The 12,564-nt window shown below is 39.0% G+C and overlaps 1 protein-coding gene across 1 annotated transcript in view; it reads left to right on the top strand.

Moving 5' to 3' along the window:
• Positions 1–12,564, top strand: part of dbh (dopamine beta-hydroxylase (dopamine beta-monooxygenase)) — a 75,085-nt gene that overhangs the window by 16,922 nt on the left and 45,599 nt on the right. Inside the window, exon 4 of the mRNA XM_061931886.2 lies at positions 2,586–2,762. Coding sequence (XP_061787870.1) covers positions 2,586–2,762 — 177 coding nt within the window. The remainder of the gene's footprint in view (positions 1–2,585; positions 2,763–12,564) is intronic.

Genomic DNA, 12,564 nt, shown 5'->3' with positions numbered 1-12,564 from the left:
GCACCTCCAAGTCCGAGTCCATGGTTCTCGCCCGGAAAAGGGTGGAGTGCCATCTCCGGGTTGGGGAGGAGATCTTGCCCCAAGTGGAGGAGTTCAAGTACCTGGGAGTCTTGTTCACGAGTGAGGGAAGAGTGAATCGTGAGATCGACAGGCGGATCGGTGCGGCGTCTTCAGTAATGCGGACGCTGTATCGGTCCGTTGTGGTGAAGAAGGAGCTGAGCCGGAAGGCAAAGCTCTCAATTTACCGGTCGATCTACGTTCCCATCCTCACCTATGGTCATGAGCTTTGGGTTATGACCGAAAGGACAAGATCACGGGTACAAGCGGCCGAAATGAGTTTCCTCCGCCGGGTGGCGGGGCTCTCCCTTAGAGATAGGGTGAGAAGCTCTGCCATCCGGGAGGAGCTCAAAGTAAAGCCGCTGCTCCTCCACATCGAGAGGAGCCAGATGAGGTGGTTCGGGCATCTGGTCAGGATGCCACCCGAACGCCTCCCTAGGGAGGTCTTTAGGGCACGTCCAACCGGTAGGAGGCCGCGAGGAAGACCCAGGACACGTTGGGAAGACTATGTCTCCCGGCTGGCCTGGGAACGCCTCGGGGTCCCACAGGAAGAGCTGGACGAAGTGGCTGGGGAGAGGGAAGTCTGGGCTTCCCTGCTTAGGCTGCTGCCCCCGCGACCCGACCTCGGATAAGCGGAAGAAGATGGATGGATGGATGGAGTACAAAAAAGAAGAATTATGAGAAATACTTTCAACCTTATTGAAAATAAGGTTGAAAGTATCTCAGTATGTTAATAATGACTGAATTAATTAATTAATTACATATTACAAAACTGTTGTATACTAATTCATAGATGTTATTTTATTATATAAAAAGGTCAGTAAATGATTCTATATATTTGTAAACGCTTGAAGTGGGAAAGGGGTAGGATTAAATAAGCTTTGCTTCTTCCTACTCCTTTTCGGGCACGATGTAAAATGAAATGATATGAAATTGTGTGATGTATTATGATGTAAGTGTGTTCATGTTCCAAATAAACTAAAGAAAGAAAGAAAGTAGTAAAGTAAGCGCTATCTAGCTGTGTGTCGCAACTTTCTTATGATAAATGTTGCTCGTGGTTAACTTATGTCTACTTATTCTTCAACACGCAAAATGAGCGTCATCTATCGGTGAACTTCTTTTTACACTTGCATGACCGCTAAAGTAAGCGCTAGCTAGCTGCGTGTCAGCACTTAGCTAGCTGCTATACAGGTAAAAGCCAGTAAATTAGAATATTTTGAAAAACTTGATTTATTTCAGTAATTGCATTCAAAAGGTGTAACTTGTACATTATATTTATTCATTGCACACAGACTGATGCATTCAAATGTTTATTTCATGTAATTTAGAACAGAAATACCATGGTCCGTAAACCAGGCACGGGTAGATTTTGCGCTGTGTGCAGGCGCCAAGTCCTGTTGGAACCTGAAATCTCCATCTCCATAGAGCAGGTCAGCAGCAGGAAGCATGAAGTGCTCTAAAACTTGCTGGTAGACGGCTGCGTTGACCCTGGATCTCAGGAAACAGAGTGGACCGACACCAGCTGGACTGCTGCTGAGTGGTCCAAAGTCATGTTTTCTGACGAAAGCAAATTTTGCATTTCCTTTGGAAATCGAGGTCCCAGAGTCTGGAGGAAGACAGGAGAGGCACAGGATCCACGTTGCCTGAAGTCTAGTGTAAAGTTTCCACCATCAGTGATGGTTTGGGGTGCCATGTCATCTGCTGGTGTCGGTCCACTATGTTTCCTGAGATCCAGGGTCAACGCAGCCGTCTACCAGCAAGTTTTAGAGCACTTCATGCTTCCTGCTGCTGACCTGCTCTATGGAGATGGAGATTTCAAGTTCCAACAGGACTTGGCGCCTGCACACAGCGCAAAATCTACCCGTGCCTGGTTTACGGACCATGGTATTTCTGTTCTAAATTGGCCCGCCAACTCCCCTGACCTTAGCCCCATAGAAAATCTGTGGGGTATTGTGAAAAGGAAGATGCAGAATGCCAGACCCAAAAATGCAGAAGAGTTGAAGGCCACTATCAGAGCAACCTGGGCTCTCATAACACCTGAGCAGTGCCAGAAACTCATCGACTCCATGCCACGCCGCATTAACGCAGTAATTGAGGCAAAAGGAGCTCCAACCAAGTATTGAGTATTGTACATGCTCATATTTTTCATTTTCATACTTTTCAGTTGGCCAACATTTCTAAAAATCCCTTTTTTGTATTAGCCTTAAGTAATATTCTAATTTTGTGACACACGGAATTTTGGATTTTCATTTGTTGCCACTTCAAATCATCAAAATTGCATGAAATAAACATTTGAATGCATCAGTCTGTGTGCAATGAATAAATATAATGTACAAGTTACACCTTTTGAATGCAATTACTGAAATAAATCAAGTTTTTCAAAATATTCTAATTTACTGGCTTTTACCTGTACTTGTTTTAAAAAGCAGAGCCTGTTTCCTGATAAACGTTACATTATTTGAAGCTAACTCCGTGATCTTCTTCTTCCACTTGTGTAACTGTTAGCTCCGCTCTTGTTCTCCCGCCAGTACGAGTCTGTGATCACGGCGGGTAACGAGGCCATGGTGCATCACATGGAGGTGTTCGAGTGTTCCCCCGACGTGAGCAACGTTCCCGACTACAGCGGCTCATGTGACGACAAGATGAAGCCGGGCAAGCTGGACTTCTGCCGCCACGTGCTGGCCGCCTGGGCCATGGGTGCTGAGGTAGGAGCGTGACCGCCGTATTACCTATGATGCACTTTGTACGTACATTTTACGTGGTCTTAATTCAAGAGAGTCTCACTCCTCATCCAAAGGAGTGACTAAAAGGTTTGCGGCCGGTCTGCATGTGGGAGGACAAGTCCCAATACCTTATTGTGGTAGAGGAGTTTGCGTGTCCCAATGATCCTAGGAGCTATGTTGTCCCAAGACAAACAGGTCCTAGATGAGGGATCAGACAAGGAGCAGCTCGAAGACTTCTATGAAGAAGAAACAACGAGGGCTCGGATTTCCCTCCCAGGCTCAGAGGGGAGGGGGTCGATGGCGAGCACCTGGGGCCCGGCCGGGCACAGCCCAAAGAGGCAACGTGGGTCCCCCCTCCAATGGGCTCACCACTCATAGGAGGGGCCATAGAGGTCGGGTGCAGTGTGAGCTGGGCGGCAGCCGAAGGCAGGGCACTTGGCGGTCCGGTCCTCGGCTACATAAGCTAGCTCTTGGGACGTGGAACGTCACCTCGCTGGGGGGGAAGGAGCCTGAGCTAGTGCGCGAGGTGGAGAAGTTCCGGCTGGATATAGTCGGACTCACTTCAACGCACAACAAGGGCTCTGGAACCAGTTGTCTCAAGAGGGGCTTCCACTCTGGCGTTGCATGCAGTGAGAGGCTGGGGTGGAAATTCTTGTTTCCCCCCGGCTCAAAGCATGCACGTTGGAGTTCAACCCAGTGGACGAGAGGGTAGCTTCCCTCCGCCTTCGGGGGGGGGGGGGGGGGGCGGGTCCTGACTGTTGTTTGTGCTTACGCAGCAAACAGCTGCTCAGAGTAGCCACCCTTTTTGGATTCACTCGAGGGAGTACTGGATAGTGCTCCCCCGGGTGATTCCCTCGTTCTACTGGGGGACTTCAACGCTCATGTTGGCAACGACAGTGAAACCTGGAGAGGCGTGATTGGGAAGAATGGCCACCCGGATCTGAACCCGAGTGGTGTTTTGTTGTTGGACTTTTGTGCCCGTCACAGATTGTCCATAACGAACACCATGTTCAAACATAAGGGTGTCCATATGTGCACGTGGCACCAGGACACCCCCGGCCGCAGTTCCATGATCGACTTTGTAGTTGTGTCATCGGATTTGCACTCTCATGTTTTGGACACTCGGGTGAAGAGAGGGGTGGAGCTTTCTACCGATCACCACCTGGTGGTGAGTTGGCTGCGATGGTGGGGGAGGATGCCGGACAGACCTGGCAGGACCAAACGCATTGTGAGAGTCTGCTGGAAACGTCTAACAGAGTCTCCTGTCAGAGAGAGTTTCATTCCCACCTCTGGAAGAACTTTGAACATGTCACGAGGGAGGTGCTGGACATTGAGTCCGAGTGGACCTTGTTCCGCACCTCTATTGTCGAGGCGGCTGATTGGAGCTGTGGCCGCAAGGTGGTTGGTACCTGTCATGGCGGTAATCCTAGAACTCGCTGGTGGACACCGGCGGTGAGGGATGCCGGCAAGCTGAAGAAAGAGTCCTATCGGGTTCTTTTGGCTCATGGGACTCCGGAGGTAGCAAACAGGTAACGACAGGCCAAGCGGTGTGTGGCTTCGGCGGTCGCTGAGGCAAAAACTGGGGAGGAGTTAAAGGAAGCCATGGAGAACGACTTCCGGACAGCTTCAAAGCGATTCTGGACCACCATCCACCACCTCAGGAAGGGGAAGCAGTGCACTGTCAACACCGTGTAAGGATGTTGTGCTGCTGACCTCCACTCAGGATGTTGTGGATCGGTGAAGGGAATACTTCAAAGACCTCCTCAATCCCACCTACACGTCTTCCTATGAGAAAGTGGTGGGCTCTCATATTTCTGAGGCTGAGGTTGCAGAAGTAGTTAAGAAGGTGCGGTCAGGGCGTTGAGGGAATCTGGTTTGTTGGCTGCAGGATTAGGTCTCTGCTTTTTGCAGATGATGTGGTCACTGGCTTGGTTTGCAGCCGAGTGTGAAGCGACTGGGATGAGAATCAGCACCTCCAAGTCCGAGTCCATGGTTCTCGCCCGGAAAAGGGTGGAGTGCCATTTCTGGGACGGGGAGGAGATCTTGCCCCAAGTGGAGGAGTTCATGTACCTTGGAGTCTTGTTCACGAGTGAGGGAAGAGTGGATGGTGAGATTGACAGGCGGATCGGTGTGGTTTCTTCAGTAATGCGGACGCTGTATCGATCCGTTGTGGTGAAGAAGGAGCTGAGCCGGAAGGCAAAGCTCTCAATTTACTGGTTGATGTACGTTCCCATCTTCACCTATGGTCATGATCTTTAGGTTATGACTGAAAGGACAAGATCACGGGTACAAGCGGCCGAAATGAGTTTCCTGAGGGTTGGACTCCGCCAAGGCTGCCCTTTGTCACCGATTCTGTTCATAACTTTTATGGACAGAATTTCTAGGCGCAGTCAAGGCGTTGAGGGGTTCTGGTTTGGTGGCTGCAGGATTAGGTCTCTGCTTTTTGCAGATGATGTGGTCCTGATGGCTTCATCTGGCCAGGATCTTCAGCTCTCGCTGGATCGGTTCGCAGCCGAGTGTGAAGCGACTGGGATGAGAATCAGCACCTCCAAGTCCGAGTCCATGGTTCTCGCCCGGAAAAGGGTGGAATGCCATCTTCGGGTTGGGGAGGAGACCCTGCCCCAAGTGGAGGAGTTCAAGTACCTCGGAGTCTTGTTCACGAGTGGGGGAAGAGTGGATCGTGAGATCGACAGGCGGATCGGTGCGGCATCTTCAGTAATGCGGACGCTGTATCGATCCGTTGTGGTGAAGAAGGAGCTGAGCTGGAAGGCAAAGCTCTCAATTTACTGGTTGATGTACGTTCCCATCTTCACCTATGGTCATGATCTTTAGGTTATGACTGAAATGACAAGATCACGGGTACAAGCGGCCGAAATGAGTTTCCTCCATCGGGTGGTTGGTCTCTCCCTTAGAGATAGGGTGAGAAGATCTGTCATCCGGGGGGCGATCAAAGTAAAGCTGCTGCTCCTCCACATGGAGAGGAGCCAGATGAGGTGGTTCAGGCATCTGGTCAGTAGACCAGTAAGAAAGGTGGTAATACAATACAAGTAAGGTTAATACTTGGAAGCTAGTAGACCAGTAAGAAAGGTGGTAATACAATACAAGTAAGGTTAATACTAGGAAGCTAGTAGACCAGTAAGAAAGGTGGTAATACAAAAGAAGTAAGAGTTAAGGGTGCAAAAAGACAAGGTTGTTGTCCACACAAAAGACTTCCCTCGCTGGTGTGAGCCGTGAAGACCAGATGACCTGAGAAATATTCAGGCCCGTTTGGTCGCCTCACTAAACAGGAGGCTGACTTCTGCTGGCAGGCAGGAAGGAACACAAACATGCAAAAAAGACAAACAGGCTTTAGTGACGTGAGTACAAAGGACAAAAGACTACAAGTACGTTTTATTTGTTCTGCTTTTATGATAAGAAAATGAGATTTGAAAGGAAAATAGCTTCCTGTAATTGGATCAGATCCATTTGTGCTGACTTGCATCTGGTACAAGATGAAACCATCAATTTAGATTCAATCAAGATTAGGATTGAATCAAGATCAACTGGAAATGTTCTTTTCCCGTAAAAACATCCACATAAATACCAACAACAAAACACAACAACAACAACGACAACGACAAGAAGAAGAAGAAATTAGAACGAGGACAAGAAGAACAAGAACAAGGACAAAAAGAACAAGAACAAGGACAAAAAGAACAAGGACAACGAGAACAAGAACAAAGACAAGAAGAACAAAAACATGGACCAAAAGAACAAGAACAAGGACAAGAAAAACAAGAACACGAACAAGAACTAGAACAAGAAGAACAAGAACAAGGACCAAAGGAACAAGAACAAGGACAAGAAAAACAAGAAGAAGTACAAGAACAAGAACCAAAATAACAAGGACAAAAAGAACAAGAACAAAAAGAAGATGACAGCTTTGTGCTGCAATGGAATACACGTGTTCCTCTTTGTGTACAATTATATCCCATGATGTATTTTATTGTGTACAAATTATATCCCATGATGTATTTTATTGTGTACAATTATATCCCATGATCTATTTTATTGTGTACAATTATATCCCATGATGTATTTTATTGTATACAATTATATCCCATGATCTATTTTATTGTGTACAATTATATCCCATGATGTATTTTATTGTGTACAATTATATCCCATGATGTATTTTATTGTGTACAATTATATCCCATGATGTATTTTATTGTGTACAATTATATCCCATGATGTATTTTATTGTGTACAATTATATCCCATGATCTATTTTATTGTGTACAATTATATCCCATGATGTATTTTATTGTGTACAATTATATCCCATGATCTATTTTATTGTGTACAATTATATCCCATGATGTATTTTATTGTGTACAATTATATCCCATGATGTATTTTATTGTGTACAATTATATCCCATGATGTATTTTATTGTATACAATTATATCCCATGATGTATTTTATTGTGTACAATTATATCCCATGATCTATTTTATTGTGTACAATTATATCCCATGATGTATTTTATTGTGTACAATTATATCCCATGATGTATTTTATTGTATACAATTATATCCCATGATGTATTTTATTGTGTACAATTATATCCCATGATGTATTTTATTGTGTACAATTATATCCCATGATGTATTTTATTGTATACAATTATATCCCATGATGTATTTTATTGTGTACAATTATATCCCATGATCTATTTTATTGTGTACAATTATATCCCATGATGTATTTTATTGTGTACAATTATATCCCATGATGTATTTTATTGTATACAATTATATCCCATGATGTATTTTATTGTGTACAATTATATCCCATGATGTATTTTATTGTGTACAATTATATCCCATGATGTATTTTATTGTGTACAATTATATCCCATGATCTATTTTATTGTGTACAATTATATCCCATGATGTATTTTATTGTATACAATTATATCCCATGATGTATTTTATTGTGTACAATTATCAGAGGTGGGTAGAGTAGCCAGAAATTGTACTCAAGTAAGAGTACTGTTACTTTAGAGATGTATTACTCAAGTAAAAGTAAGGAGTAGTCACCCAAATATTTACTTGAGTAAAAGTAAAAAGTATGTTGTGAAAAAACTACTCAAGTACTGAGTAACTGATGAGTAACCTGTTCGTTTAATGATGACGGCAACAAATAATGCACAAAAACCATAAAAATAGCAATGAGCAACTTCAGAGCCAGGAATATCTCTTAAGCAACTAAAACAATAATATATATTAAATAATAATACATTAACATAAAAAAATAAAGGCAAATTGAGCCACAATAACTTAACAGCACCATAGGCTCAGTAGGCAAAGATTACAAAGGAAAATAACAAGTTAGCCTTTACGCAAACCATAAACTGATAGGTGTGGACTGCACCTCGGAACACACTGATTGGTGTTTCTATGCATGCATGTGTGTGTGTGTGTGTGTGTGTGTGTGTGTGTGTGTGTGTGTGTGTGTGTGTGTGTGTGTGTGTGTGTGTGTGTGTGTGTGTGTGTGTGTGTGTGTGTGTGTGTGTGTGTGTGTGTGTGTGTGTGTGTGTGTGAGGCTGCAGTGCGTTAATAAATTATACCCACACGATGTACATTTGACAGTGATTCATAGCAGGGAAGCTAACATCAGCCTACGGTGACAGCCAAAATATCTACTAAGGTTACTTACCGCCACGTGCGTCCTCAAATTTGACGTTGAGTTCATGTAAGCTTAAGCTTGTTAATCATGTGACCGCCTGGCTCTGTTTGATTGGTGAAATGGAGTCAAAGGTCACCAGTGACTGCATTTGATTGGTGAAACGGAGGCATGCGATAGATCCTACTTTGAAGGTCTGTCTGACAAAGCAAAACAAACAAAGCGTGCATTAACAGATGGATAAAAAATCAATAGCTGAATGTAGATAAATAGAGCGAAGTAAACGTAGCGTTTCTTCTCTATAAATATACTCAAGTAAAAGTAAAAGTATGTTGCATTAAAACTACTCTTAGAAGTACAATTTATCCCAAAAGTTACTCAAGTAGATGTAACGGAGTAAATGTAGCGCGTTACTACCCACCTCTGACAATTATATTCCACATATATTTTATTGTTTACAATTGTATCCCATGATGTATTTACATATGTATGTGTTGGTTAGTTATTAACATAACTATTGTGGACATATTGACATAACAATTATTATCATAATAACATAACTAGTATTAACATATTAACATAGCTATTATTAACATAGTAACATAACTATCATTAACATATTGACATAACTATCATTAATATATTAACCTAACTATTATCATATTAACATAAGTATTATTAACATAGTAACATAACTTTCATCAACATATTGACATAACTATCATTAATATATTAACATAACTATTATCATATTAACATAAGTATCATTAACATAGTAACATAACTATCATTAACATATTAACATAACTATCATTAATATATTAACATAACTATAACTAGCATATTAACATAACTATCATTAACATATTAACATAACTATTATTAACATATCAACTTAACTATTATTAACATATTAACATGACTATTATTAACATATTAACATAACTATTATTAACATTGTAACTTATTAACATAACTATCATTACCATATTAACATAACTATTATTAACATATTAACATAACTATCATTAACATATTAACATGACTATTATTAACATATTAACATAACTATAACTAACATATTAACATAACTATCATTAACATATTAACATAACTATTATTAACATATTAACATAACTAGTATTAACATGACTAGCATTAACATATTAACATAACTATTAATAACATAGTAACATGACTAGCATTAACATATTAAAATAACTATTATTAACATATTAACATGACTATTATTAACATATTAACATAACTATTATTAACATTTTAACATATTAACATAACTATCATTAACATATCAACATAACTATTATTAACATAACTATTATTAACATATTAACATAACTAGCATTAACATATTAACATAACTATTATTAACATATTAACATGACTAGCATTAACATATTAACATAACTATTATAAACATATTAACATAACTAGTATTAACATATTAACATGACTAGCATTAACATATTAACATAACTATTAATAACATAGTAACATGACTAGCATTAACATATTAACATGACTAGCATTAACATATTAACATAACTATTAATAACATAGTAACATGACTAGCATTAACATATTAAAATAACTATTATTAACATATTAACATGACTATTATTAACATATTAACATAACTATTATTAACATTTTAACATATTAACATAACTATCATTAACATATTAACATAACTATTATTAACATATTAACATAACTAGCATTAACATATTAACATAACTATTAATAACATAGTAACATGACTAGCATTAACATATTAAAATAACTATTATTAACATATTAACATGACTATTATTAACATATTAACATAACTATTATTAACATTTTAACATATTAACATAACTATCATTAACATATTAACATAACTATTATTAACATATTAACATAACTAGTATTAACATTGTAACATATTAACATAACTATCATTAACATATTAACATAACTATTATTAACATATTAACATAACTAGTATTAACATATTAACATGACTAGCATTAACATATTAACATAACTATTAATAACATAGTAACATGACTAGCATTAACATATTAAAATAACTATTATTAACATATTAACATGACTATTATTAACATATTAACATAACTATTATTAACATATTAACATAACTATCATTAACATATTAACATAACTATTATTAACATAACTATTATTAACATATTAACATGGCTAGCATTAACGTATTAAAATAACTATTATTAACATATTTACATAACTATAATTAATATATTAACATAACTATTAACATATTAACACAACTATTAACATATTAACATAACTATTAATAGCATATTAGCATAACTATTAATAACATATTAACATACCTATAATTAACATTAGCATAACTATTCTTAACAAATTAACATAACTATTAACATATCAACATTACTATCATTAACATATTAACATAACTACCATTAACATGTTTATTATTACCATAACTATTATTAACATATTAAAAAAGCTATTATTAATGTATTAACATAACTATTATTAACATATTAACACAACTATTAACATAACTATCATTAACATATTAACATGCCTATTCTTAACATATTGACTTAACTATTATTAACTATTAATATATGAACTACTTTCAGCAGATGGGATAATAAACAAGTGTTTATGTTTTGGAGAGGGAAGTCTGGGCTTCCCTGCTTAGGCTGCTGCCCCCGCGACCCCACCTCGGATAAGCGGAAGAAGATGGATGGATGGATGGATGATTCTGTTTTGTATATTGTCTACAATATATTTGACAGCTTTTCACACTGAAAATCAAAAACTCTGCAGACCAATTTTCACTGTCAAAATGGTGATATAATAATAATTAAAGCTGCAAGCAGCGATGGACGGGACCGACTTTGACGGCACATAAAATCCAAACCGGAGCAGTAATTAAAACTCTTTCGTCAACTTTTAATCAGAAGGGTACAATCTCTCTCCTGTGCTAGTTTGAAGCCGACACGACAAACGAGGAGATAATGTTTAAAAAAAGGTGACTGTTTTTAACCCAACTTTTATTTTGAAGGGGGAATTGCAAACTTCCTGTTGATTTTTGCTGGGGGTTCTCAATGAATGAAATGTAGGTCTAAGGGAGACCTACGTAGAGGTTTTTGTTTCATGTCTCTACGACATTTCTACTGGAAGTTACAGGCAGTTTTGTCTGTTTTCTTCCAAGAGCAGCTTTGTCTGTTTTATTCCTAGGGGACGCTAGAGCGCAATTTTGAGTTTTGGGGTTTGCTTTTTTTTTTTTTTTATTAGATCGCAATTACCGCCAGTCCTGATGTGTGTGTCCAGTTTGGTGAGTTTTGAAGCATGTTAAGGGGGTCAAATTACAGCTCAAAAAGGCAAAAGTGACTGTTTTTAGGAACTTTTTTGTTTTGAAAGGGGAATTGCCAACTTCCTGTTGATTTTTGATGAAAGATGTCAGTGTATGAAATCTAGGTCTAAGTGAGACCTACATAGAGGTTTTTGTTTCATGTCTCTACGACATTCCTACTGGAAGTTACAGACAGTTTTGTCTGTGTTTAGCGCAATTTTGAGTTTTGGGGTTTGGTTTTTTGATTAGATTGCAATTTTCGCCAGTCCTGATGTGTGTGTCAAATTTGGTGAGTTTTGAAGCATGTTAAGGGGGTCAAATTACAGCTCAAAGAGGCGGCCGGTATAATAATAATAATAATAAAACCTTACAATTACAATAGGGTCCTCTGTCCCAAAGGGACATTGCGGTCCCTAATAATAACAATAATATCAAGATGTGATGAAAGAATGTTGTGTCAACACTCTATACAAAGTCAAGTAAATCATTTCACTGTCAAAATAAAAGTGGTCAATTGACAGATATACAGGTAAAAGCCAGTAAATTAGAATATTTTGAAAAACTTGATTTATTTCAGTAATTGCATTCAAAAGGTGTAACTTGTACATTATATTTATTCATTGCACACAGACTGATGCATTCAAATGTTTATTTCATTTAATTTTGATGATTTGAAGTGGCAACAAATGAAAATCCAAAATTCCATGTGTCACAAAATTAGAATATTGTGTAAGG

Source organism: Nerophis lumbriciformis, linkage group LG39, assembly GCF_033978685.3.
Source record: "Nerophis lumbriciformis linkage group LG39, RoL_Nlum_v2.1, whole genome shotgun sequence".
NCBI lineage: Eukaryota > Metazoa > Chordata > Actinopteri > Syngnathiformes > Syngnathidae > Nerophis > Nerophis lumbriciformis.
Note: the sequence above shows the minus strand (reverse complement) of the source record. Positions and strands in the feature narration are given on the sequence as shown.